Raw genomic sequence first — 24831 nt, forward strand, 5'->3', positions numbered from 1 at the left:
AAGGGTCTGGTTTTTAGGTAGAAGCTACACCGCCAGGGGACTGTCTCTGGGAAGGGCATATCTGGGGTGGGGACGGAGCTTAGACTGAAGGTAGGATCTCTGGAACTCCAGACTTGGCCAAAGCTTGGGGACAGGGTTGGGCAGGCAGCATACCTCAAGGGCTAGGGGTAGTCAAGGCTGGGGTTGATGCGAAGGGGTTTGTCTCAGGGGTGGGTGGGGGTGGCCAAAGGTGAGGTGGAACCCTGGTGGAGTCCACTCTGGGGATCTGAGGGCCTGGGGCACCTAGGGTGGGCACCGCGTTTAGTCAAGTCTAGAAATAGGCTGGGCAGGAGGCTGCTCACCTGAGCCAAACGGTGGGCAGAGCTGGCAGCCTCGACCCCAGGCTTTGCCCACGCGGCTGCAGCAGCAGATCTGCTTGGTGATATTGCGCAGAATGGGCAGGGAGCAGCCACCGTCGCGGAGGACGCGGAAGCAGGGCCCTTTGGCCTCTGAGATCACGTGCTGGGCTGGGGGTGGGGGAGGAAATTCTTCAGGGCGGGCTTTCCACTATAGGGAATGGTGGGGGCGAAGGGATCTGGGAGACAGGAGGATGGTCCCCGGGAGGGGTTGGTGGGTGTAAAGGCCATTCAGAAGAAGTCTGTAAAGGCCATTCAGGAGAGGTGAGGGGTCTGGAGGTGTGAGAAAGGTTTAGGGCCTGAGGGGGCAATGGGAGAATTTGAGAAGGATCTCAAGGTCTGCAGAAGGTCTGGTGGTCCAGGGAGAGGAAGGGATTTGGGGGCCTGAGAAAAGCTAAAGGAAGTCGGAAGATCGGAAGGGATATGGATCTAAAAGTTTGAGGGGTTCTTAGAGGGGCTGAAGAAGGTCCAAGGAGTCTGAGAGTATGTAAGAATCCGAGACGTTCTGGGGGGGGGGGTGTCTAATAAGAGTGACTGGGGGGACCCGGGAGTCTGGGGGGATCGTGGGAGTCTAAGGCAATTAAAGACCCCGGGGGGGTGCTCTGGTATGGGGTCTGAGGGCCTGGCGGACAGGCGGGCAGTCCAGCCTCAACCCTCTCCCGTGGCTCACAGATGCAGCTGCTGCGGGACGAGTCGTGCAGGAAGCCGTCCGGACACACGCACGTGTACCCACCGTGCGTGTTTGCACACTCCCCGTGCTGGCAGCGCCCGCCGGTCGCGCACTCATCCACATCTAGGAGGAATGCCGTGGGCTCAGGGGCATCAGGGATGGGAGCTCCCTGCCAGCCCGGCTCGTAGAGCCAAGCCCTTCCCACTCCTGCCCCCGCTCACCTTGGCAGGACCCATTAACCCTTTCAAAGCCGGTTGGACACGGTCCATCTGGGGTGCCCACTCGGTCGGAAATGCCTGTGGAGAGAAGAGAGGGGTGGGCCAGGGGCGGGCGGAGCCAAAATAGATGGGCGGGGACAAAAGAGGGATGGGAGAGATTAAAAGATGAGTGTGGCTTGAGTGCAAGGTGAGCCTGAGATAAGCCGTCTGGCAGAAGGCAACGTGGGAGGTTCCAGAAATTTATGAGTGGGGCCATGGTATAAATGTGGGGTGAGAACAGAGTAAACAAAGTCAGAAAGTGGAGTGGGCGGTACCAGAGCGGTATGGATAGATCTAGACTGGAAATGATCCCCACAACAGGGTACGTGTGGTTAGAATTTGTGAACAGGGTTTGTCTATGGGCAGGGTACCAGGAGCCACGGGGTTATCACCTCTCCCCAGCTCCAAGCACCTCAGGGACGTCCTGGGACTTACCCAGGTGCTCCGAGCATGCCTGACAGTCGTGAACGCCCCAGGCCAAGCCGGCCCCTCTGCAGCACACCTCCTGCGTCCGGAGCCCGGGCAGCGGGGACGCACACTGTGGGAAAAGTGTTGGGTGAGCGCGCCCCCGCGTGGTGGCACGCTCCGGGCCCCTCCCCACCCGCCTCTGCTCACTTCGCCTCCGCGCAGCTCTCGAAAGCAGTAACCGAAGCCCGAGGCATCCGAATAGCTGTCCTCGCGCGGCGCACTCTGTGCCAGGACCGTGTAGGGCGCCGCCGCCTCCGCCCGCGCCGCCGCCTCCGCCCGTGCCACTGCCTCGGCGTCCGCCTCCTCCCAAGAGCCGGACACACGCTCCACCTGGTGCACCACCACGGACGCCTCCTGCGGGTGCTCCACGTGGACGCTCACCATGGACGCCACGCCTGGAGGGAGGCACGGCGGGGCAAAGGGGTGTCTACACCCCAGTTCTTACGGAATGGGACTAGGAATGGGCGGAAGGGCGCACTGGAGAAGGGTACTTAGGGGAAGGCAGGAAAGATGGGGGTCAGAGAAACGGCGAGGTAGTGGACAGAGGGATCATAGGGGACCCTGGCCGCGCCCTCCTCACCGTGCTCGTCGTCGCGGTGGTTGGCCAGTGGCATGGTGTACACCGAGCGGGTGAGACCTGGCATGGCTGGGGCCGGTGGCCGGGCGCCTGAGGAATGCAGCTGGCAGAATTTGCCAGCGAAGTCCGGGGGACAGAGGCAGCGGTCAGGCTTCACGCACACACCGCCGTTGTGACAGATCAAGGGACACAGGACTGGGGGGGAGGGGGAGGAGAGAGGCTAACTCAGTCCCTAACGTTGTCACCTAGTGGTTGTAAGCCGCTCCGCCTTGAGCTGTCCTGTGTCACCCACCCAGACCACCTGCTTTGGCTGGGTCCGGTCTTACAGCCCTCTGGTATAGCCCCTCCCACTGGGTCAGTTCACCACGCCCTCCCGCTCTTCACTTTCAGGTCACTCCGCCCTTCCTCTCGAGTCCCACTTTGAGGTCGAGTCCACCGTGTTCCAGCCCCACCCAGGCAGCGCTGTCCCCGCCCATTGGCTCAGCCGCGACCACTCAACTTCTTTCCTTAGCACTTAGCCCCGCCCATCTTTTCACCAGGCTGGATTTTTTGCTGTTCTAGCTACGCAGACCCTGCGCTGGTCTCTTCCATTGCCTAAATCAACGTTTTGGCCACCCCCTAACACCACTCCCCTTTCCCAACTCTGTCTCTTTAGCATTCTAGGCACGCGCACATTCCGTCTGGCCAGGTCCACGACACTCAATCTCCGCCCACTGGCTATGCCTCGCCTTCTAAGAGCCTTGCCCACATTACCTTCTACCCCCGGGATTCTAAAGCTCGCCTATCTAGGTGTTTAACCTGCTGCCTTTAGCCCCGCCCGCCTTCCTTTCCTCACGCGGATTTCCCCGGGCTCTCGGGCTCACGCTGCTCCCGCCCCACCTCCTCGGCTATCTGGGCGTCCTAGCCCCACCCACCGCGCATTGTCTCCGCCCACCTCCCCTCCGGCTCCCGCTCCAGAGTTCTAGCTCTGCCTTCCCGCCTCCTGTCGCCCGGGGGCGGGGCCGCGACGGGAACGCGCCTCCTCTCCCCTCTGCGCGCCCTCGCTGGGCCCCAGGCCACCTCTGGGCGGGGCTCTGCCAGCTGTGCGGCGGGGTAAACAAAGAGAGGGGTGCGGCGGGGGTAGGGCGGCGGCTCCGCATTCCGGACCCTTGGGGAGCCCCGAGCCCGCTGAGCCAAAGAAGGCCGGACGTATCCTGCGAGGGCACCCCCTCCCTTTCTCCCCCGGGGCTGCAGAGAACAGCTGGAGACAGCTGTGCGGAGGGGAGGAAGGGGGCAGGCGGCTGGGGCCGTCCAGGAAGGCGTGTGTGGGATTCTGAGCCACACACTGGAGACAGGGAAAGCGTAGAGGGAGCCCCTTCAATTTAGAAGGGTAAAGAGACTGGTCTCCTGGAAGGAGATCAGATAGAGTGCAGTACTCTGGGATTCAAAGATGGCTTAAGGTTTCTAGAATGGACAGAGAACCTAGCTCAGAAGAAACCGAAGCTCCCTTTCAACAGAAGAAGTCCGTTAAATCCTTTGGGGAAGTTGCCCAGAAAACAGGACTCTAGTGCCTTCTAGGGGACAGCTAGTTTGAGGGTGCTGAGAAAAGGATTTACATGGAGAAATGGGATTCCCTGGGAGTCCCCAGCACACAAGAGCCTCAATTGTCTGAGAAGATTCTAAGATACTGTGGATCTCACATCCCCTCTCAACTAAGGGATTAGGTGCCCAAGTCTTTGGATGAATGGCTGCCTAGGGGGGCAGTCACAGTGTCTGTGGAGAGTCTTCTTGTGAGAATCAGCTGAGCAAGACCCTCTGGGGTTCTCTGAAGATAGATGGATCAGAAGTTCCTAGGGAGGGCGGTCAGCTGGAAAAGCGAGGCTTGGAAAGACACGAATCGGGAATCCGATGGCACTTAGTTGGAAATATAAGAGAATGGAAGTCTTTTGTGGAAAGAGAATTCAACTGGGGAGTGGAGTTATCACTACATAGGGTCTGTAGTCTAGGGTTTCTGTGGGAAGCAGGGAGGAATAGCTGAGGGACAATACTACAGAGTTGTCTGGTGAGGGGCACAGTTTGGGGGATTACATCAGAAGAATGGGAGGGAACTTTACTGGAGGGGCTGGTCTCTGGAGTCTGTTGATAGGGGTGGGGAGGAGGCTTAGGGTCTGAAGGCTGAGACTCTGGGCTCCCCTAGTTAGGAGAGTCAGGCCAGGCAGGACTCCAGAGTGTCCTAATAAGGGTCCTTAATTGAGTAGCCGGAGAGGCTTAACTAGGAATCAAGATTCCAAAATAGCAAGGGTCTCTGCTGGCAGGCATGGTAATCCAGCTAGGTCTCAGGGCATTTCCCAGCCTCCTCGGGCATTTCTCCGCCTTCTCTTGGTCTGAATGCTGGCCCCCCACCCAGCTCCCTTGGGGCTCCCACACCCAGGACGTGTTGCTACATGGGCACGGCCAACTCCATGCCCCACGCCTCTGGAGGAATAAGGAGCTGAGGACACTGGGGTCCTGCCGAGGTCAGCCCCCCTTCACATGCCCCTCTTGTGCCTCCAGGGGCTTGGCACCCGCCTGGGCACGGCGCCTGGCACGGGCGCGTTGGGGCTGGGCCGGGAGGGAGTGTAGGCAGGAGGGAGGAAGGGGAGGAGGGAGGGAGTGGCAGCGGGCGGGGGCTCAGGCGGGAGATGAGCTCACGCCGGCCAGGGCTGGATTGGCTAGGGGCCAGGCTGGGCGAGTTCTCAGAGCCAGGGGCCCCCACTCCCCACTCCAGAGGGCCTCTGGGGTTGGGGGCAGGTAGGCCGCGACCCAGAGAGCCCGCCCATCCCTGCACCCCGGGGCCAACAGGTGACCCGCCCTCCCCACCTCACCTGAACCCGGCGGGGGGCTCCCTATCTGTAGGGGTGCCTGGTGCGCGCCCTCCTGTCCCCTCTGCCCCCAGGGGGCGCCCCTTCCCCTAGGCCTCCTATCTGGGTTTCTCTCCCACGTGCGACCCTTGCAACTCAGAGTCCCGCAGAGACCCTCCTTCTAGGGACCCTGTCCCCCTCAGCTCTGCCGATCAACTTTCTTCACCCCAACCCCCCTCCTCACAGGCATTCGCATCCTTTCCTAACCCCTCCCAACCAAAGATAAAGAAACTGGGACACCCCTCGGGGCCCTGAAACTCTCCCTTAGTCTCCAAGGACTCCTTACAGTCTCAGCATTGGGGCCCCCTTCCCCAAAGCTCCCAGGCTCCTCAATTCTGGTATCCCCCACTTTTACTCAAAGGCATGAAAGCCTGCCCCAGTCCCCTCACGTGGGACGCCACAGGTCCCTGCGAACCCTCATTGCTTTGCAAAATCGGGACCCTCAGGACTCAACCCCAAAAGCCAGGAATTTAAGTCTCCCTTCCTTAATACCCCAGGGATTCCCCAACACTACCGTACACAGAATCTGGGCTCCCTCTCCTGGGGGAACTGTCTCTCCCGTCCCCGGGGATCCTCCTCCCCCTGGGAACCCCTCCCTCGGGACCACCACCCCGCACTCACAGGCGCGGAAGCCGGGTCCCCCCGGGGCCGCCCCGCCGGGCGCGCCGCTGTCCACGCTGGTGGTGTTGCGGGGCGCGCAGGTCGGGGTACAGCGGGAGCCGGTGGGCCCATGGACGCAGCGCAGGCCGCACACGGCGGGGGTGAAGCGCACGCGGAGGCGCTCTCGGGGCCGGCCCGGCACGGGCTGCGGCCCGAGCAGCGCCAGCAGCACCAATAGCGACACCCGCGCGCCGCCCGCCATGGCTGCAGCGCCGCGCTCCGCCGCGCCGCCGCCCCAGCCCGCCCGAGGGGCCCGGCCGCGCCCGCCCGCCTGCGGGGGAGGGCGGCCGCGCCCCCGCTCAGGCCCCCCCTCCCCACCACTCCCTCCCCGGCGGCCGCGCGGGGGCGCGTGGGGCTGGGCGCGTAGCCAGAGGCGCGCAGGCTGGGCGCTAGACTCGCAGGGGGGAGGGGGCGCCCCGTCTGCCCCCGCCTCGCACCAACAAGTGAATGGGGCCCGCAGGGGAGCGGCGGGGAAGGGAACAGGTGGGGGCGGGCCGGTTTCCCCCTAGACAGGGCCGAATCCATAAAGAGGAAAGAGGAGTGGGGGCCACATTTGGGGAGGCCGGTACAGGCTGATTCTCCGCCCTAGACCCAGAGAAAGAGGCTTCATCTGGATAGGGGGCTGTCATGGCACATCTGGGCAGCCAGGTGGCACATCTGGGGGAGAGGAGAAGGGTCGGTGCACCTGGGCACATGAAAGAATTGAGGGTCTGGATGGTGGGCAGGACGCTGGGGGGCACGTTTGGGGATGCAGCCACATCTGGCCAGCACCCCACACCTGGTAGGAGAAGTCAGAATGGGTAAGAAAGAGCAAACGGTGGATTGAGGCTGTGGGCGGGGGTCCTCACATCTGGCTGGATGCCCACATCTGGAAGACTTTAGGGAGAAGGGGACACATCTGGGCTGAAGGCCACAACAGGAGGGGGACTTTAGAGGATGGTTGTGCTAGCCCAGGGGCCGAGAGCTGGAGTGGGAGGAGGGCAGGGGGAGGGTCGTGGAAGTAGGGGGAGGCCTTTGGCTCCCAGCCGCCCCGCAATTTTGGGCATTCGGTGACCGGGCAGGCGCCAACCCGCACAATCGCTTTTGTTGTCTGGGCTAGTTGGGCTGCGCTCTCTGCCGGGACAGCGCCCCCCTCTTCGGCCGCAGGGAGCCCGGACGCCTGGCTTCCCGGCCCCACCCCCGCGGGTCAGCGCCTCTGGCCGGCGTCTGGTCCTGTCCCGGGCTCACCTCGCACGGCCGGACGCCAGGGTCCCTAGAGGGTCCGTGTCCTGGGGGGCTGAGCTACAACGGGGGGCAGCTAGGCGGCGGCTGGACCGTGGGAACCAGACGGCTTTATCTGGCCCGGAACCCACCCCCCTGCCCCCCGGCAGAGGAAGGGCGGATGTTCTTACCCCGGGTCTGGCCGGCAGGGGCGCGCTGTGGGGGCCTCCTTCTCAGCAGTGCCCGGCCCCCTGGCCCACGGGGCCGCCTTCGTCTCAACAGAGCTCGGGCCTCCTGAAGCCTGGATAGAAGAGGGCAGAGGCGCTGTCAACACGGTTAGACTGACACCCCCTTTCCCCACGACCCAACCCTAGCTGGAACGGGCCTTTCGAGCCACGAGATCTCCCAGTAACAGCTCTGCCCACCCCCCACCCCTATCCCTTTCCGGGGACCAGACCTTGTACGTTCTTCGCAGGCTTGGGGAGAAACAGAGATGAGGAAGGAAGAGAAAGAGAGCAAAGAAGACAGAGACAGAGGCAGAAAGAGAGAGTCGCAGAGAGACAGAGAGGGCAAGGGACAGGTAATGAGAGAAACAGAAAGAGACAGAGATGGAAAGAGCAAATACAGAGAGAGGGACATGGGGACAGGGGCAGAGAGATGGAGACTGAAAGACACAGAGACTTCGATAGGCACGAAAAGGAGAAATAGAAGCAGAGATCCAAGTCGCCAGGGAGAGGCAGAGAGAGACCAAAGGAAAAGAGATGCAGGGAGCAGAAAGAAACGTGTGCCGGGAATGGTGGCTGGTGGTGGGGAGCCGGGAGCTCCTGAGCATCTGGTAGGGGAGGGATTGCACACTCACGTCAGTGGCTGCCAGTTGAGGGACACCTGTCTCTTCCTCGCGCTGGGGCTGGGGCTCGGCAGCACCTGGGGCACTGGGGTCAGGCACTGCTGAGGGCCTGCACACTTTTCAGGCGGGCAGCTCTGGACCCTGCAGGAGGCTTTGGAGACAGCCAGGGACTTAGTGGAGAAGGAAGGGACCAAGTCTTTCCACCAAGTGCATCCAGCATTCCGGCTGGGATGAGAGGTGGGGAAGGGAGCGGCTGACACCTCTGCTCTTACCCCCTTTCACTCCCTGCCTATACCCCACCTAGAAGAACCCACCTCTGACGCAGCGACTTCTCTTGGGCGACTGGCCTGGGCAGCACCGACAAGCAGCCACGCTGTAAACAGGGGTGGAAGTCACTCAGACCCCTAACCCTCTCAAACTGCCCAAAGAGGGCAACAGTGGGTAGGGGAGGGAAAGTCAAGAGAAGGCTTGAGAGCAACTCGAAATCGATGTTTAATTAATTTGTGGCACTGCGCTGGATGCCTGCTTCCCCATCTGCACAGTGGGAGGCAAAATGGCTTAGATTCTCCGCGCATGAAAGTCGCAGCAACCCTACTTTAATTTGTTTTCTCAAGTGTTTAGTGGTAAAGTCTTATTGGTAAGGACATTTTAAAGCCTTAATTTTTTAAATTTTTTTTTTTAAATGACGCAAAGTGGATCTTTAAGTTCACTGCCAAGCCCGTACTGCCTGGGAATCTAGACCCCCCCCCTCCCGCACATCTCTGTCCTTGACTCAGCCATCATCCCGAGCATGGTCAGCAGGTGGCGCCACTTTCACAGGCCTCAGCGGCTGGGGAGGGAGGTCCTCTTTTTGACTGTGGGTCCAGCGGGGTGCTGAGGAGGAGGAGGAGGGGGATACAGAAGGAGCCACAGCCCAGAACTGGGAATCCCAAGGTCCGAGTTCTAGACCGTTCCTGCGCTTCCACGCGCTGTGTCCTGGAGCCAGCATCTCCTTGTCTTTGGGCCTCAGTTTCCCGCCTGACCAGGAGGAAGGAGTTCTTTGAGAAATCCCCCGCTCTGTGGGTCTCAGATTCTGAGTAGCGGAGTCCTCAGCTCCAGCGCAAGTGCGTCGCAACCAAGGGGCCCCCCAGACAAATCCATTATCCCCAGGCTAAGGGGGACGAGGGACGAGGACGCGTGCTCTGGCCCCGAGAGAAGGGCAGTGGGGAGATGCTGTGAAGGGGACGTCGGGCTCAATGACTCTTTCCAGACGGGTGGGGCTCAGTGGGGAAGGAGGCCGCCCGAATGAGAGCCTCCGGGACCCCAGATCTTGCTGTTATCCCTCCCGCCTTTTCTCTGCGTTAACCCCTTCCCGGCCCCGCCCCCGGCGCGGCTCGGGTTACTAAACGCATTCGCAGAGACCGAGGCGGGAGCAGAGCCCGGGGCCTTTGTAACGGAGCGCTGGGCCGCAGGGCGGGGGGTGGGGGTACTAGGCAGACTGCTTCCTTCGATCTCGTCACCCGTAGACAGGAAGGGTGGCTATAACCCCGGCATCTATAGGAAGTTTTGGATCTTTTGCCGCGAAATCACTGGTACCTCATTCAAGCCCGGGATCCTCTTTCTAGGAAACAAGAGCATCCCCAACCCTCAGGAAATCTGAGGAACCCCCTCCGCACAACCCCTTGCAAGCCCCTCCGCCATCAGGCTCGAAGTCCACGTCTTCCTAAGTCACTAGGAAAACCCAAGGGTCCCTTTAATTAATCCAGTCGTTCCCAAACCCCAGAAAATCAGGACATCTCAACTCCACCATAGAATCCCTTCATAACCTCCCATACTCCTCCTTAAGCGCCCAAGAAGCTTGGGGAACCCCATCCTAGCTGGGGGGCCCCACCCATCTATCATCTTAGGAAAACTCAAAGCCCTATTCCCATATAAACTGGGACCCTTCTCCGGAAAAAAAAAACAAAAAACAAAAAACAACCCTGGAGTTCCCTGGGGCTACATCCATCTATCACACCGGCGCGGACTCCCTCGCCTCAAAATCTCAGTGCTCCCCGGATTCTAACCCCTGCAAAGTAGAGGGCCCTAACAAATCCAAGAGCTCTGGCTCTTTCATCCCTACCCTGAAGCACTGGGTTCGTATTCCCCTAAATCCGCAAGTCCTGGTCCTCACGGACCACCAGACTTATTGGATGGAGGGGGCACAAGGAAGAAGGGGCCGCAGCGGGGCTTACCCGGCCTGGCGGCCCGGGATCCCCGCAACCTCGACGGCCTCGCTGGGGCTGGGGCTGGTGGCGGAGGCGGCGGCTGCGAAGAGTGGCAGCAGCAGCACCAGCAGGAGGGGGCGGCGGCCGCTGGGGCCAGGCCGCCGCATCGTGTCCGGCGTGGAGTCCCGCTCCAGGCGGGCCGTCTGTCCAGCGGGTCCGGCTTGGCGCGGCCCCGCCCCCCGCCCCCGCCCGAGGCCGACTCATTTTCTCCACAGTCTTAGCCGCGGCTGCGAACTTCCCGCCAATCAGAGCCCGGTGCCGCCAGGGGGCGCTGTCCGCGCGGCCAATCGGAAGGCGGCAGGGGAGGGGCTAGCGGGACAGGTGCCGGGCGGGGGTCGCTGGGGCCTGGAGTTCTCAGTGCTGGAGGCGAAATCGGGAGTCGGGTACCAACTTGTGAAGGAGAGCCCAAGAGCGGAGGTGCTGGGACCCCCCTCCCCACCACGGTTGGGAGGGACGCATAGGCAGTGGGCAGTCCCTTAAATTAGACTCAGGCCTCATCCTTCGCTCACAGTAGTGGGAGAATTTGATCAGAATTTGCTCCCTGACTGGTGTAAACGCTGGAAGCCCCCATAGGTGTCCACTTCTCACACTAGAGGCTCAGGATTCTGGGTGGGGGGTAGTGCTAATCCTGCAGTAGGCCCCAGGTCCGACCGCTCTGTGGCCCCAGGCCCACCCTGCACCTTCCCAAAGGGTTTCCCCTTCTCAAGGCCCTGTGCTGCTGGGGTTCCGGGTCCAACAAGCAGAATCTTGTTCCTCGGAAGGTTGTAGCCTCTGTGCATCACAGGACCGAGTCTCTGCCCCTGACCCACAGACTTGGCTTCCAAGGGGCTCCTAGAGAACTGTTCTCCTCCTTACACCTCTCTCCGCAGCTGCCCCTAGGGGGGTACCAGACTCCCCTTCCCTATCCTGAACCTTTAAAGATTCCCAACAGCACCCCTCCCACTGCCAGAATTACAGACTCTCTCTTTAGAGAATTCTAGTCCCCTCCCTTTCTGGGGACCCCAAGCCTCAGAGGGCCTTAGGCCCTATCTGCACTCTCTTTAGGGAGGTCCAGGCTCCAAGCTTTGCTTATGGTTTCCCATCTCCGTAGGTCACAAGCCCAGCCCCTTTACTTCATTTTAAACTCAAGGCCCCACCCTTTTCCCCCCTCCTCGAAATTTGCCCCGCCTCTCTTCTCCCAAAGGCACCGCCCCCTGAGTTTCCGACCCCGGCTCCCTACTTGTCCCCTTCCGGTCTGAATTTAAGGCCACTGCCCTTCCCATAGCGAATTCCGGTGCAGCCCCATGCTTAGGATCCCAAGCCCCACCCCTTTCATATTTGCCCCGCCTCCGAGGTTCCAGGCCCCATCCCTCCAGGGGGTTTTTGAGCCTTTTAGTTTCCAGTTCTGGATCGCTAGCTCCGCCCCCAGTGGATCACAGGCTCCACCCACACAGGATACTAGGCCACCTTCCCTGAGCAGAGGGCCCACCCTAGGCTGAGAACATCAACCTATCCAGCTTTGTCCTCATCCCCATTCCTGCTCCTTCCAGTGGAGGGGCGACCCTTTCACCCTCCCCTGTTACAGTGAGCACCGGGTAACTCACATAGCCCCGCTCACACTGTTACTGCCACCTACAGCAATCCACACCTCCATCCCACACGGACACCCAGAAATCCAGGCCCACCCACCATCCAGGGGCACGCAGCCCCTTAGAGCAGTAACGATGACACTCAGGGACATTCGTGGGCTGTCTTAGCATGATGAGGGAGTGCCTGACTGCCCACTGAATGTGTTCCGTGTCCCTGTTTTGGGGAAGCCCCCACAATCCCTGTTAACATGGCCCTGCAGGACAGCATGTCCTGGCCCCCCATGCCCCCCTCCGTTGCCCTCCTCCTCACCTCCTACCCTGTGGCTGGAGCATTTGCTGGGGCGCTGCTGAAATTTCTCCCTTCTGCCTGGGATCCGGGGCATCTTCAATGCTCGTTGCTAGGCAACAGCCTCTGGCTCACCACTACAACTTCCGGGGATGGCGTTGGCTTCCCATCCCCCCTGAATTTGGACTCCCCAGCTCCCAATCCTTCCCCATCAGTGCCACTATCTCCGGGGGTCGTTTCTATGTCATCCCTTGGATCCTGATCTGATCTCAACCCTTCAGAATCCCTGAGTTCTGGTGCTGTGGCATTCCAGAAGCTTCCTCCCATCGTGTGCTCACACGCTGGGTTTTATCCCTGGTATTAACAGACAGACAAATCTCTTTAGTGTTCCAGATTTTCTTACATTTTCTCTCTCAGTTCTAGAATCACCAGCAATCCAGAAACACAACGTGTTCCAGATTCCCTGGCAAGGAAAAACTATCTCAGTATTCTAGATCTGTGAGCATTATAAAACATCCCACATTCTAGATTCCCTGAATTCACAACCCCTCCTCCTATGTTCTAGACTTTCTAACATTCAAACATTCCCTAGGGTTCTGAATGCCTTGGCATGCAAAAATATTTCTAAAGTTTGAGGTTCACAGGTATTCCAAAACACTCATGTTTTTGAATCATTCATCTCTGTTCATGTTCTAGATCCCCTGACAATCCAGAGGCCCTTGCCATTATGGGTTTCTTGGGATGCAAACAAACCCTCTAGCGATCCAGAAGAGCTGACATTCCAGAATACCCTATGCTCTAGATTTTCTAGTACTCCACATTGCTGTTTCCTATAATTCTCAGCATCTCCAAATCTCTGGCAGGCAAGTGTAGAATCATAGGCATTCTACAACACTCCCCTGTTCTAGAACCATTGACTTCCAGGTCCTTTGGTCAAGCAACTTCTGTTGTGTGGATTCTCTGAAATGCAGGGCGGGGGGATCCCAATACTGTTCATCTGCTAGCACTCTAGAATATCCCTGTGTTCTAGATTCCCTAACACTCTGGACCCTTCTCCACTATGTTACAGAAACTCTGGCATTCCAGAACTAATTTCCCTTTTCAAGGGAAATCAGCATATTCTAAAATCCTTGTTCCCAGTCTGCCCCACTTTCTTTCCTCTTCGTTGGCTCAAGGAAAAGATGCACAAATCTTTCCTGAGAAGTTGCCATGGGAACAGGTATTATTTAGGGGAAAATCTCAAGGATATTAAGCTAGAGCGAGCTGAACCTGTCCCTCATAACCTCTCTGGCATGGGCAGGAAAGGGATGTGGGAAAGGTGTTTGTGATGGCGATGCTTAGAGTACAAATGTTCAGGATGTGGCAATCACATAGCTGACATCTGTGTTTCTGTTGACCTGTGGCCAGTCGTCCTTGCTTGTGGTAACAGTACCCTGATTCACCTTTCAGGAACTCCTCCTCCAATCTGTCAACCTCCTGGCCTGTGAGGGCACATGACCCCTGGAACCGTGGAAGGCCTCCACCACACCGGCCATAGTGGCTGGTTCAGGGATGGCCGTCTGACTAAATTCAAGTCAATAAGAATCAGTCGTGTGATTTGTTGCTGTTGCTAGAAAAAAAAACAAGTTGCTAAGGAGGTACCTGGAGTCATCTTGGCACCGAGAGGGGAAAACCTGAGTATCATGCATCCCAGAGGAGAGCAAAACCAAATAGATGGAAAGACGTTCTGGACGAGTATCTGAATCCCTGGATCCAACTATGCCTGAAGCCAGATGTAAACCATTACATTCCCCTTCTTTGCTTAAACCAAGAGAGACAGATGTTCCTAAATCTACAGCCAGACATCTGGCTGGTCCTCACATCTCTCCCACCCTTTCCCTGGGGGTCCCCAAACCCTCTAAGAATGTCAGCAAGGTGTTGGCAGTGACAACTTTATTAGGGGAGGGCGACTTTGGCTCCAGAAAAGGGGGGGCAGTGGGGGCCTAGTAACAACGACCATTCCAAGGAAGCCCTGGCCCTGAACCCAGGGCTCTGACAGGAAGCAGGGAGGCACCTGAGCCCTGCCACCCCACCCCACCCCGTCCCCCGCCCAGGACCTGGGTATCCAAAGGCACCATGGGAGCTGTGTTCAGAAGGAAGTCTCATTGAGCTTCACCTTGGGGGGTGCAAGGGGAGCCCCGAGACCCGTGGAGGGCCGAGGCGCTGGTGTTGGGGGCCGTCGGGACTCTGGCCCACTCCGCACCAGCTCCTGGCAGCGTTCCACGAAGCTGCCTCCCCCGCGGCGCCGGGCCTCAGCCTGGGGGGGGCTCAGGCTCCCAAGGCGGCCAGACAGGGAGGCTGAGTGGAGACTGGGGGGCGGTGATGAGGGTCAGTGAGGGTCATCATGGGCAGGGAGGCAGCTCCCCCCACCTCCCCCGCCCCTCCCCCATTGCACAGAAGGGAAAGTGGAGTTCAGTCTACCTGGTCAGAGAGGTGCGAGGGGAGGGGCTGGGGAGAGAGCTCCGAGAGGAAGCCAGTGGCGCCAGCTCACATTGCTCCAGCTGCTCCATCAGCTCTTCCTCGGTCAGCCCACCTGCTGGGGGGGCAAGACAGGGGCCACTGGGCAAGGGACAGAGGTCACACGCAAAGCTTGAGGTCAGGATAGGAGGAAAAACGCAGAGGTCAAAGGCTAGGGGTCAGAAGCTACGAGAGGATGGAAAAGTGAGGGCGAGCTGGGGTTCAAAGGCAGAGGAAAGGGGTCAGAGGGCAAGAGCCTGGGGAGGGAGACTGGCAAAGGAGGTTGTGGACAGGGGCCGGCATGGAGGCCAGGTATAGGGAGTACCGGGGGCCTGGCCGAGGCCGTCCATGGCGGTGGTCAGGTCCCACATGGCCAGGCTGCCATTGGCCTGGCCGGTGAGCAGGTAGCGCCGGGGCCGAGAGCCGAGCCGCCGCGAGCCCTCACACTCGAGCACCGTGAAGGCGGTGGTGGGGGAGCCGTCCACCGAGCGCACCGAGCACACCCTGACACGGAAGGGAGAGGGGGGTCACCCCGGCCCCGGTCCCTCTCCTCACCTGTACACCCCTTCCCGGGCCACAGTCCCCACCATTATGGCTTTAGTCGCTGCCTCTCCAACCACCACCCCAGGCTTCTTTCCCCTTCCCCCATGTACTCTCGGGGTGCAGCGGCCTCTGGGATGGCTCCTGTCCAGCATCACCCACATCCCCATGGGGATTCTCCCTCAAATCTGCTGCTCTCCCTGGTGGTTCCTGACTCAGAGAAGGCTTGTCATCCTGGGGGCCTCCCTCCCCTCCTATCACCAGCTTCCAACCCCCTGCCCCATCCCTTCAGCCTCCAGGGCCCCCTCCTCCCCTCCTGTCTGGCCCTGGTCAAGCCCTGCCGGCTCCTGTCCCCACCTGTCCCAGCCTCTTCCCTGGACTCTCGGACTCCTGTCCCACCTCCAGTCCAACCCCCATGGTGGTCACGGCTCCCCAGCAGCCCAGGCCAATCTCAGCTCCTCCGTGCCCCTCAGCAGCCTGTACGGAGGTCTGGCCCCCAGACCACGTGCACCTCACTGGCTGTCCATTCCCAGCCTTCACCCACGCTGTTCCTTCAGCCTGGCGCACCCCTGCCCCTCCTTTCTTCTGCTCATTGCTGTTTATCTCCAAGGTCCTCACGAAAACCCTCACAGGCCCCCTCCCCAGACTGGAGCAAGCACCTCCTCTGGGCTCCTACAGCTGCCTGTGCCCCTCCCCCTGTCCCCGGCACCCCCCACCTGTGCCTCCTGCCCCGATCCCGGGCTCTGACCACGCCGAGTGACCTGCGTGAGGTCCGGCACAGGCACCTGGGGCTTCCCCAGCCTCACCGCTACCCACACATGTCACACCTTGAATTCCTCCAGCCCCCAAACCCAGGACCAGGCCTCGTGCCCCCTCCCAGCCTTTGCTCCTTCAGGCGTTCCTTGGCTAGGACCCCCTTTTGGACTCCGTGACCCAGCTGGTGTCCTGCCCTCTCCCCCGACCACCCTCCCCGTTCGATGGGACGGTCCTCACCGCTGGCCAGTGGAGGAAAGACGCACAAAGAGCTGGCTGGCGGTTGGCACCACCTTCTGAATGAACACTTGCTGGTCGTCCCGCTCGCCGTAGGGGCCTGGGCCAGGATGGTGGGGGGAGTCAGGGCCAGCTGGGCTCCCTGGGACTCCAGACCCTAAGGCTCTGCCCCCTTGTCCCCATCCCCAGCTTTCTGGAATCGGGCGGGGTCAGAGAGGGCTGAGGGTCAGTCAGTGGAGCTCAGGGCTGTGGGGTGGGGGTCCCGGGTCAGGTGGCAGTCAGCAGGAATCAACGGGGTAACAGAATTCAACGGGGGTAGCTGGGAGTAAATGGAGATTGACAGGGGTCAGGTGGCAGCCAGGTCAGCTGGGTGGGTCAGGAGAGGTCTACAGGGGGTCAGGGAAGGAGCCAGTGGAGGCCAATGGGGGTCAGGCAGGGTGCATGGGATGGGGGACCAGGGGCTAGTAGGCACCAATGTCATTGCCAGCGCTGCAGCCACCATGCCCGTCGGCCGACTCCAGTGCCAGGATCTTGAAGGAAGCGAGTGGGGTGGAGCCGGGCTGGGTGGAAATCATGCCCCGGAAGCGAGTCACGGACCACGTGCGCACGTGGTTGTTGTCGGCACAGACTGTTGTCAGAGCACAGGGGCAACGGCCGGTCAGGCCAGCTGTCATCACCACGGCCCAACCTTCCCGAGCCCCAGGATGACCCTTTTCAAAGGTGTCAGGATTCGGGCCCCTCTGGATTCTTCCCTTTCAGAGAATTCGCTCTTCCCCAGAACTCCCAAATGGTCAAAAATCCTCTTGGTTCTTCCTCTAAAATTGTTCCAGAGCCTGATCTCATCTAACCCTGTCACTGTCCCCACCCTGGTCCTGTCCATGGCAGCAGCCTCCTCCCGGGACTCCTGCTCCTGTCCTGCCCCGACGCATAGCCAGAGAGTCCCTGTGAATAACTGTGTCAGATCATGGCCCTCCTCTGCTCACAACCCTCTTTCCCATGATACCTACCCAGTCAAGGGCAAGGACAAAGTCATCTTCATGGCTTACAAGGTCCTACTGTCTCCCTTGCCCACTCTGCTTCCTCAGACACATCTATCATCCTCCTGGCTCAGAGCCCTTGCAATGCCTGTTCCCTCTGCTAGAATGTTTGTCCCCACTGAGGACTGCTTATTTCCTTGGTTTCGCTCAAAGCTCCTTCCTCAGTGACCCCAACACTCTCAAGCCACTCACACAACTTTTGTTTTTATCCATGGTCTTCATCGTTGCCTGTTGGTGACTTATATTCTGATTTATTTATTTGTCATCTGCCTTCCCGCAGAACATCAGCTCCCTAAGGGTGGGCACTTGGCCTGTCTTGTCCATCACTGTATCCCCTGGGCCTGGCACACAGTAGGTGCTCAACCAATGTTTTCTGAATTGATGAATTTCTCACTCTTGCTTAGATGGGTCCCCTTACACTATTCTCTCACTTCTGCAATTACTGTTCCAGGTTAAAATTCCCTCCCCCCCCTGGAGGTCCCACCCCCTGGTTTCATGCTCCCCTCCGGGCCATCCTCCTGTGAGGAGATGGGCAGTTGGGGCAGCCCAGTGAGGCCCACCTGAGATGAGGTGCTTCTCCGAGAGCATGATCTTGGTGACGGGGCTGCGGTGCACGGTGAAGGTCTGGAAGAGCTGAGGCCCGGAGCCCACGGTCTCGGGGTGCTGCACAATGACCCGCACACCCCCTGAGCTGGTGCCATAGGCAATCTCGATCCAGTTCCCGCTGTCACCTGGTGAGGGGCCGAGGATGAAGACAGCGACCGGGTCACAGGGAGACAGAAACCACGGCAGAGAGAAAGAGAAGGACAGAGATGGAGTCAGAAAGCAAGGAGAGAGGGGCAGACAGAGATAATAAGGCAGTGAGATGTCAGAAAGGGAGAGACAGAGGGAGAGATCAGAGAAAGAGAGGAGCAGGGACAGAAAGTAAGGCAGAGAGAGACGGAGCTAATAAGAGAGGGGACAGACAGAAAAATAGAGGGGCGCCCGGCTGGCTCAGCTGGTTAAGCATCTGACTTTGGCTCAGGTCATGATCTCACCGTCCTGGGATCGAGCCCCGCGTCTGGCTCTGCACCGACAGCTCAGAGCCTGGAGCCTGCAGCCTGCTTCAGATTCTGTGCCTCCCTCTCTCTGCTCCTCCCCAGAAATAAATAAATATTTAAAAAAATTTTTTTTCTCTCTCTCCCTGTGCCCCTCTCCTGCTTGACTGCGTGCGCTCTTTCTCTCTCTAATAAATAATTTTCTAAGTAAACGATAATTAAAAAAAAAAAAAACCTAGCCTAATTTTCTGCATTTAAAGCCAAGAAACCAAATCAAAAAAACTGTCCCCAAGTGACAGAACTCGGTTTCGTCCGCCGTAAAACACGCACCCTCTTTGTTTTATGAGCGTGGAAACATCATGTCCTCATTGCAGAGGTGGAAAAGAAACACAAAGACCAACTGCTCGTGGCCAAGTCTGGCCCTGGATGGAGAGACCTGCCACAGCTTACATACAAGCGGTGCCCGGTGTTTGTTGAATGACTAAGTGAGAGTTGAATCTTTTCTCCTCTCAGTAAATCTCACGGGGTCATGCTACACAGTGGTGGGGAGGCGGCTGTGGGCTGGGGCTGCTGGCAGCAGGGTGGGGGGGGGGGGATAGGGGGAGCCGGTCATAGCTTACTGGTCTTGGGGGTGAGGTAGACGCTGAGGGCCGTGACTCCGTCCTCTGCCGGGTCCCGGTAGAGCTCACTGACAAGGAGGTCGTTGTCCTTCATGCGCAGGGGAAACTTCTGCACATCTGGGGCGGGCGGGGAGAGCAGCGTGGGCTCGTTCAAGGTGCTCAGCCCCGCCCCCTGCCTTCCCGGGGACGTTCTCGGGCACGCGGGGTACCAGCTGCTGCTCACCCACGTAGTAGATAGAGCCGTTGTCACAGCCCAGGAGGAGGAAGGAGCCCGCTGCGTCGTAGCTGGTGATGGGCTGCACCTCCTGGACCTGGGGGCAGGCAGGACCGGCTGTGGCCGGGAGGTCCTCCCTGCCTCCGCCTCCACGGCACCCCTCAGGGCGCTCCCCTGCCCGCTTCCAGAACCTACCCGGGGTTTCTAGGCCCACTTCTCTCCAGCCTCACCGGCTCTAGTTCTATCTCCATCTGCGTCTCTCTGTCTCTGGAAGTCTCCGGGTCAGCGCTTCTGCCTCTTGGCCTCTCTTTGACCCCATATTGCTGGCTTTTACTATTTATTTCTGTCTGTCTCTCTACATCCCTTCAGCACCACCGCCTTCCAGTCCCGGCTTCACTCTGCCCACCCTTCCCTCTCTCCATCACCTCTTTCTGACTTCCTCTATTGCTTTTTGCCTGTCTCCCCCCTCTTTCTCTCTCTCCTTTCTCTGCTTTTCTGTCTCTCTCTCCCAAACATACTTTATAGGAGAAAGCAATACCATAGGTATATTTTTCTTTATGTTTTGCACATGGCTTGGGAGGGAACGACAGATGTATGCACGTCTGTCTCCTACGGCATCTTCACTCACCTGCTCCCCCATCCAGTGCCTGGAGAACCCGCTCTCCTCCTTTGCAAACCCACCATCTTCCCTGTCAGCTCAGCGGCCCCTCTTCCAGAAAGGCCTCCCTGACTCCTCCTCCTTAGGCCTTTATCACCCCGGCACCCCCACCAGGATCTGGCCCGCTGCTGGGTTCTCCGGCTGTCTCCAGTTGGGCTGGGGCAGGAAGGAACCCCTCCCCGGGTCCGTGCAGACTGGACGCCTGGGAAAGAGGCAGCCAGGCCGGCCACCCCTCTGACCTGCCAGTGCTTGGTGACGGCGTTCCAAACCCCGATGCGCCCCGTGTGGCTCGTGGCGATGAGCTGGTTCCCAACGAAGAATAAGGCCTCCACGGGCACCCCCAGATGGAAGACTCCTGCAGAAGGCAAGGAGCACTCAGCCAGGACCCCGCTTCCTGGGGGAGAAGGAGGAGGACTGGGGGAGAAGCCAGTCGCTCAGTGGGCCAGGAAGAACTCCAAGGGCCAGCGGATTCGGTGGGGCCACAGAATCTTTATAGGCTAGAGGATTCCAGCAGGAATTACAGAGGATTACACAGGCCAGATTCCTGACAGGGTGTGGAACTCTAACATGGTTGCAGTTTTCAATAAGGCAAACCGACGGGCGCCTGGGTGGCTCCGTCGGTTGAGCGACCAACTTCGGCTCAGGTCATGATCTCACATTGTGAGTTCGAGGCCTGCATTGGGCTCTATGCTGACCGCTCAGATCCTGGAGCCTGCTTCGGCTTCTGTCTCCCTCTCTCTCTGCCCCTCCCCCCCCCCACTCTCTCTCTCCCTCTCTCTCTCTCTCTCTCTCAAAAATAAATAAAACATTAAAAAAAAAAAAAAGCAAACAGAGATGTCTAATGGGAACATAGACTCTAGCCGGCTCTGGGATTCCCCTGGCATGGAGGTCTAACAGGGCAGGGAATTCTGGACGTGGGTGGATTTTTCTACAAGCCAAGAAATTCGAACAGGATACGGAATTCTAAAGGGTTGGAGCATCTTAATAATGCAAAGAATCCCTATGGGTGTAAGAACTTACAGAGTGGGTTAACAGGCCAGAGAATTCCAACGGGGTGGAAGAGAATCCTAACAGACCACAGGGTGAAGCGTAATTCTAAAGGGCAGAGGGTTCTGGAAAAGTCCCGGTGCCGTACCTATCTCGGAGCCCCCGCCTTCTGCCTGCAGAGCCCACAGCAGGATCTCGCTGCCTGTAGCCGCTGCCACCATCTTATCATGTTCACCCAAAGCCCCACCGAGCACCCGGGCTGTGAGTGCCAGTCGCTCGATGGGCCAGTCCAGGCGGGGACTGGAAAACACCAGCTGCCAGCCAGAGGCTTCTTTTAGCCTGGAGGATTGGGGGATATCATCAACCCTCACCGCAAGCCCTCCCCATCAACAGGGCTTGAGCCTCCGGCCACCACCCTCCCTGAGCACCTATAGCAGACAAGAAACTGGGTATAGGCCACAGCGATCCAGTTGTGGTGTCCACACACCAGGCGCACGATCCCCGGCTCCTCTGGTGGCCCTTGGGGGGGAAGAGCAGGGATCAGGGCAGGGTCGCAGGGACCCCACTGGCTGCCCCAGTCTCCCAGGAGACAGAAACATACCCGATGGGGAGGGAGGGGCCCTCTCATCCAGCACTCGGCCCAGCAGCCCTGCATTGCCCAGGTTGGGGGGCATCGTGTTGCTCCGTCGAACGGGGGCTGGGCGTCCCCCTGACTGCTGGGGCCCCACCAGGCTGTGCCGGTTCCGCCGCTTCACTGGGAACACTGTGGCGGGGAGAAGGAGCAGAGTGACAATAGCTGTAATAATTGCCACGTAGCAAGCGCTTCAAATGTGCCAGAAGCCGACTTCCCCACACGTGGGGGCATAGTGTCCCGGCGAAAATATTCTCGGTGGTGTGGGGACGTGGCACGAAAGGACGCGGAATCACCCAGCAAGTTACTGCCTTTTCTGTTCCTTTGAGCACATCACAAGGGCTGAATCAGTTTGGCGCTACCATAACAGTGCTATCTTTTCAGTATTTGCTAATCTTCTGTTTTAAGAAATGGAAGCCTAGGGGCGCCTGGGTGGCTCAGTCGGTTAAGCGGCCGACTGCACCTCAGGTCATGATCTCGCGGTCCGTGAGTTCGAGCCCCGCGTCGGGCTCTGTGCTGACAGCTCAGAGCCTGGAGCCTGTTTCGGATTCTGTGTCTCCCTCTCTCTGACCCTCCCCCGTTCATGCTCTGTCTCTCTCTGTCTCAAAAATAAATAAATGTTAAAAAAAAAGAAAAGAAAAGAAAAGAAAAGAAATGGAAGCCTAGGGGCGCCTGGGTGACTCAGGTCATGATCTCACAGTCTGTCAGCGCAGAGCCCGCTTGGGATCTTCGGTGCTCACCCCCTCTGTCCCTCCCTGGCTCCCACTTCTCGCTCTCTCTCTCTAAAATAAATAAAACATTAAAAAAAGAAAAGAAAGAAATGGAAGCCAATTTCTTTGGCAGGCAGTAGCATCATAACTGTTATTTCAGGGTTTCGTTTTCACATTTACTTATTTATGGTATGAAGGCAGTGATAGAAAGCTTCTATTTATTTTTTTAAGTTTATTTATTTATTTATTTTTTGAGAGAGAGAGAGAGAGCACAAGTGGGGGAGGAACAGAGAGAGGGAGAGAGAAAGAATCCCAAGCAGGCTCTACACTGTCAGCACAGAGCCCAACGCGGGGTTTGAACTCACAAACCGCAAGATCATGACATAAGTCAAAGTCGGACACTCAACTGACTGAGCCACCCAGGTGCCCCTAAAGCTTCTACTTAAAATGACTTCTTTATGGGGTGCCTGGCTAGTTCAGTCGGAAGGGTATGCAACTCTTATTTTATATATGTTTATTTTAATTATTTTTGAGAGAGAGAGAGAGAGCAAGGAGAGGAGGGGCAGACAGAGAGGGGTACAGAGGATCCAAAGCAGGCTCCATGCTGACAGCAGCCAGCCTGATGTGGGGCTTGAACTCACAAACCATGAGATCATGACTTGAGTCAAAATCAAGAGTCAGATGCTTCACCGACTGAGCCACCCAAGTGCCCTGAGTAAGTGACTCTTGATCTTGGGGTTTGAGATCAAGTTTGAGCCCCATGCTGGGTTTCCAGTAACCACTGAGGCATATCTTCCATGGCTAGTGGGGTTGCTGATCTAAGGGCCCATGGAGATTACGGTCAATAATTCCCCTTAATATTTCTACCTCCATGCAAAATGTTTTATTTTATTTCTTCTAAGCTTCCTCACAGGGTAATCAAATGTGGACTATAACCCCCATCAGGCTCCAGAACATAAATCCTAGCCTCAGGGGACTAGCTGGCCCACTGCCTCACTGGAAGTAAGTTCCTACTTCCTTTCCAAGCATCAGTCCAGCCTCTGATATAAGGCTAAAACTCCCATCATGTCTCAGGGCTCACAGCACAGGTAAGCACAGGGCTCACAGCAAGGGCTGTGACCTTATGGGAAATGTAGTCTTTAGTCCACCCTCCCTCCCCTCCATCCCTTAGCTGTGCCCACCTGGTGGAGGCAGGTAACCGTTGAAGAGAACGTTTCCACAGGAAGATCGGTCCAACTCCTCCCGCAGCTGCAGGCGTCGAACTGAAGCAGAATAACTCCATGCTGGGACTTGTGGGGTACTGAGGCAGATTCTAACCCCCTCACCAATCTCATTCTCCACCCCCATCCCCCAGATCCAGGACCAAATCCAGTGCTCTTGGCTCTAACCCAAACTTCTTTCAAGAGAGGGGAAGAGGGAGCATCTTGAGAGCTGGGGCTTGTTTTCTATGCAGTGAGGATGCTCATGGGGCCCCACTTACCCAGAGGAGTGAGCCCATAGAACTGGGCTTCGTGGAGGAGGCTGGAACCGTGGACACCCCTGGGTAGTAGAATTGACTAGGGGTCAGAGTCTGGGAAATGGGAGTGAGTGGAGAATTCTAAGGAGGAAGTTTTCAAAACTGTACAAAGAATCCCAAGAAGTAGCAAATTTTGACTGGATCAAGACTCTAAGGAGTGATGTTATATATGGGCAGTGAAAATGTGCGTGTGTGGTGTTTGGGGTAAATTCTAAGGACACGATTTAAATATGATCAAAGAGCTTAGGTGAACATTCTGAAGGGAAGAAGTTGAAGACAGTGGGGTCCCTTTATCCCCATGCAAACCTGGGGTCCAACTCTTTGGTGCGCAGGAAGTTGAGGATGGGGGCGAAGACGGTGGGGTCCCTGTCGATGAAGATCTGCGGGAAGGGGGGCAGAGGATGGATGGGACAAAACACGGGGCTGAGTGGGGCTCCTGTCCCTCCTCCTACCCGCTGCCCCGTTTCAGCTCTTGCCCTACTCACAGCTCCAGTCTCATCTTTCAGTGTAGAGATGCGTCCGCTGAGAAGACTGTAGGGAGGGGATGCAGAGTAGGTGTAAAGGGCAAGGGTGTGTGTGTGAAGGGGGTGGGGGGTGGGGAGGGTGAGTGGGGCAATAGGTTTTCCCATACCCTCTCGTCCTGCCCCCCACCAGCCGACCCAAACTCTCTCTCCCGATCACCTGGAGAAGAAGGAGTCTGGGATCCAGGTGAGAGTCTGGCGAGAGGTACTGAACCTAAGCGGGGAAAGTGAGCGCACAGTAGGGGATGGAAGGATGGAAGGAGGGAAGGAATGTAGCTCCTTACCCCACCGCCATCCCGGGCGCCAGTCCGAGCACTCGCGCTTTCAGCAGGGGGCGGAGCAATCCTTGATGGACAGGGATTCCCCCAGAGAGAGGCGGTACTCCCACCCCGTTCCCGGTCCCCGAGGTGGGGGCCTCAGGAATCTCCTACACTCACCTCTTGCCTCCCACGTTCAGATGAATCACCTCGCCCGGAGGCCCCCGACTCGGGACCCCTTCTGCTGCAGGTGCCGCGGCTGCCATGGCCCCCGGGCGAGCCGGCCGGCCAGCACCCGCTTCCGGGTCTACACTCGGGTCCCGCCCCCCACTGCCTGCTCATTGGCCTGGAGACTCCCAGAGCCACGGGCGATTGGACACAGCGCTCACCCGTCGCAGTTAAATTCTCCGCCTCCTTAAAGGGACCCGCCTTTCCTGTGCTGGACGGGGCGCACCGCAAGGCTGTTTTGGGGAAGTTTAGTTACAAGGGCTAGCAAAACATCCTCTAGGAATGGTTCTCATTTTAAAAATGGAATCTAGGTGCTTCGTCGGGGACGTGTGTTTA

The 24831-nt window shown here is 58.4% G+C and overlaps 2 protein-coding genes across 4 annotated transcripts in view; both read right to left on the bottom strand.

Moving 5' to 3' along the window:
* The window catches only part of LTBP4 (latent transforming growth factor beta binding protein 4), a 29349-nt gene extending 18977 nt beyond the window's left edge, over window positions 1–10372 (bottom strand). The window contains exons 1-10 of one of the 2 annotated variants that reach the window (XM_043598873.1): window positions 10167–10372; window positions 8268–8326; window positions 7966–8104; window positions 7298–7407; window positions 2371–2562; window positions 1938–2185; window positions 1758–1860; window positions 1287–1361; window positions 1066–1188; window positions 342–506 (exon numbers count right to left, since the gene is read on the bottom strand). In XM_043598873.1, coding sequence (XP_043454808.1) covers window positions 342–506; window positions 1066–1188; window positions 1287–1361; window positions 1758–1860; window positions 1938–2185; window positions 2371–2562; window positions 7298–7407; window positions 7966–8104; window positions 8268–8326; window positions 10167–10306 — 1354 coding nt within the window. In that variant the 5' untranslated portion in view covers window positions 10307–10372. Of the gene's footprint in view, window positions 1–341; window positions 507–1065; window positions 1189–1286; window positions 1362–1757; window positions 1861–1937; window positions 2186–2370; window positions 2563–5867; window positions 6158–7297; window positions 7408–7965; window positions 8105–8267; window positions 8327–10166 lie in introns of those variants that run through there. The other variant, XM_043598874.1, reaches the window with a different exon arrangement.
* Window positions 10373–13970: 3598 nt separating this feature from the next.
* Window positions 13971–24583, bottom strand: SHKBP1 (SH3KBP1 binding protein 1). 2 transcript variants are annotated; one of them, XM_043598877.1, is made up of 18 exons: window positions 24448–24583; window positions 24171–24224; window positions 23975–24020; window positions 23796–23869; window positions 23454–23512; window positions 23155–23235; window positions 21234–21395; window positions 21061–21151; window positions 20781–20971; window positions 19885–20000; window positions 18997–19084; window positions 18774–18890; window positions 17677–17847; window positions 16552–16707; window positions 16083–16179; window positions 14875–15053; window positions 14514–14625; window positions 13971–14401 (listed from the first exon to the last, which is right to left on the bottom strand). In XM_043598877.1, the coding sequence occupies exons 1-18, from the start codon at window positions 24531–24533 to the stop codon at window positions 14182–14184; spliced, it is 2100 nt and encodes a 699-aa protein (XP_043454812.1). In that variant the 5' UTR covers window positions 24534–24583; the 3' UTR covers window positions 13971–14181. The 2 variants fall into 2 exon arrangements, with proteins under 2 accessions (XP_043454812.1, XP_043454810.1); XM_043598875.1 differs by having other exon boundaries at window positions 14514–14628.
* Window positions 24584–24831: the final 248 nt, after the last annotated feature.

Source organism: Prionailurus bengalensis, chromosome E2 (assembly GCF_016509475.1).
Source record: "Prionailurus bengalensis isolate Pbe53 chromosome E2, Fcat_Pben_1.1_paternal_pri, whole genome shotgun sequence".
NCBI lineage: Eukaryota > Metazoa > Chordata > Mammalia > Carnivora > Felidae > Prionailurus > Prionailurus bengalensis.

Coding starts and splice junctions, on each gene's coding strand:
- SHKBP1 (XM_043598875.1), bottom strand. CDS start 24,533: ATGGCAGCCGCGGCACCTGCAGCAGAAGGGGTCCCGAGTCGGGGGCCT. Junction 17,848..18,773: donor CTACCTCACCCCCAAGACCA/GTAAGCTATGAC, acceptor GCCCCTCACCAG/GTGACAGCGGGAACTGGATC. Junction 15,054..16,082: donor CTTTCCTCCACTGGCCAGCG/GTGAGGACCGTC, acceptor CTTCCGTGTCAG/GGTGTGCTCGGTGCGCTCGG.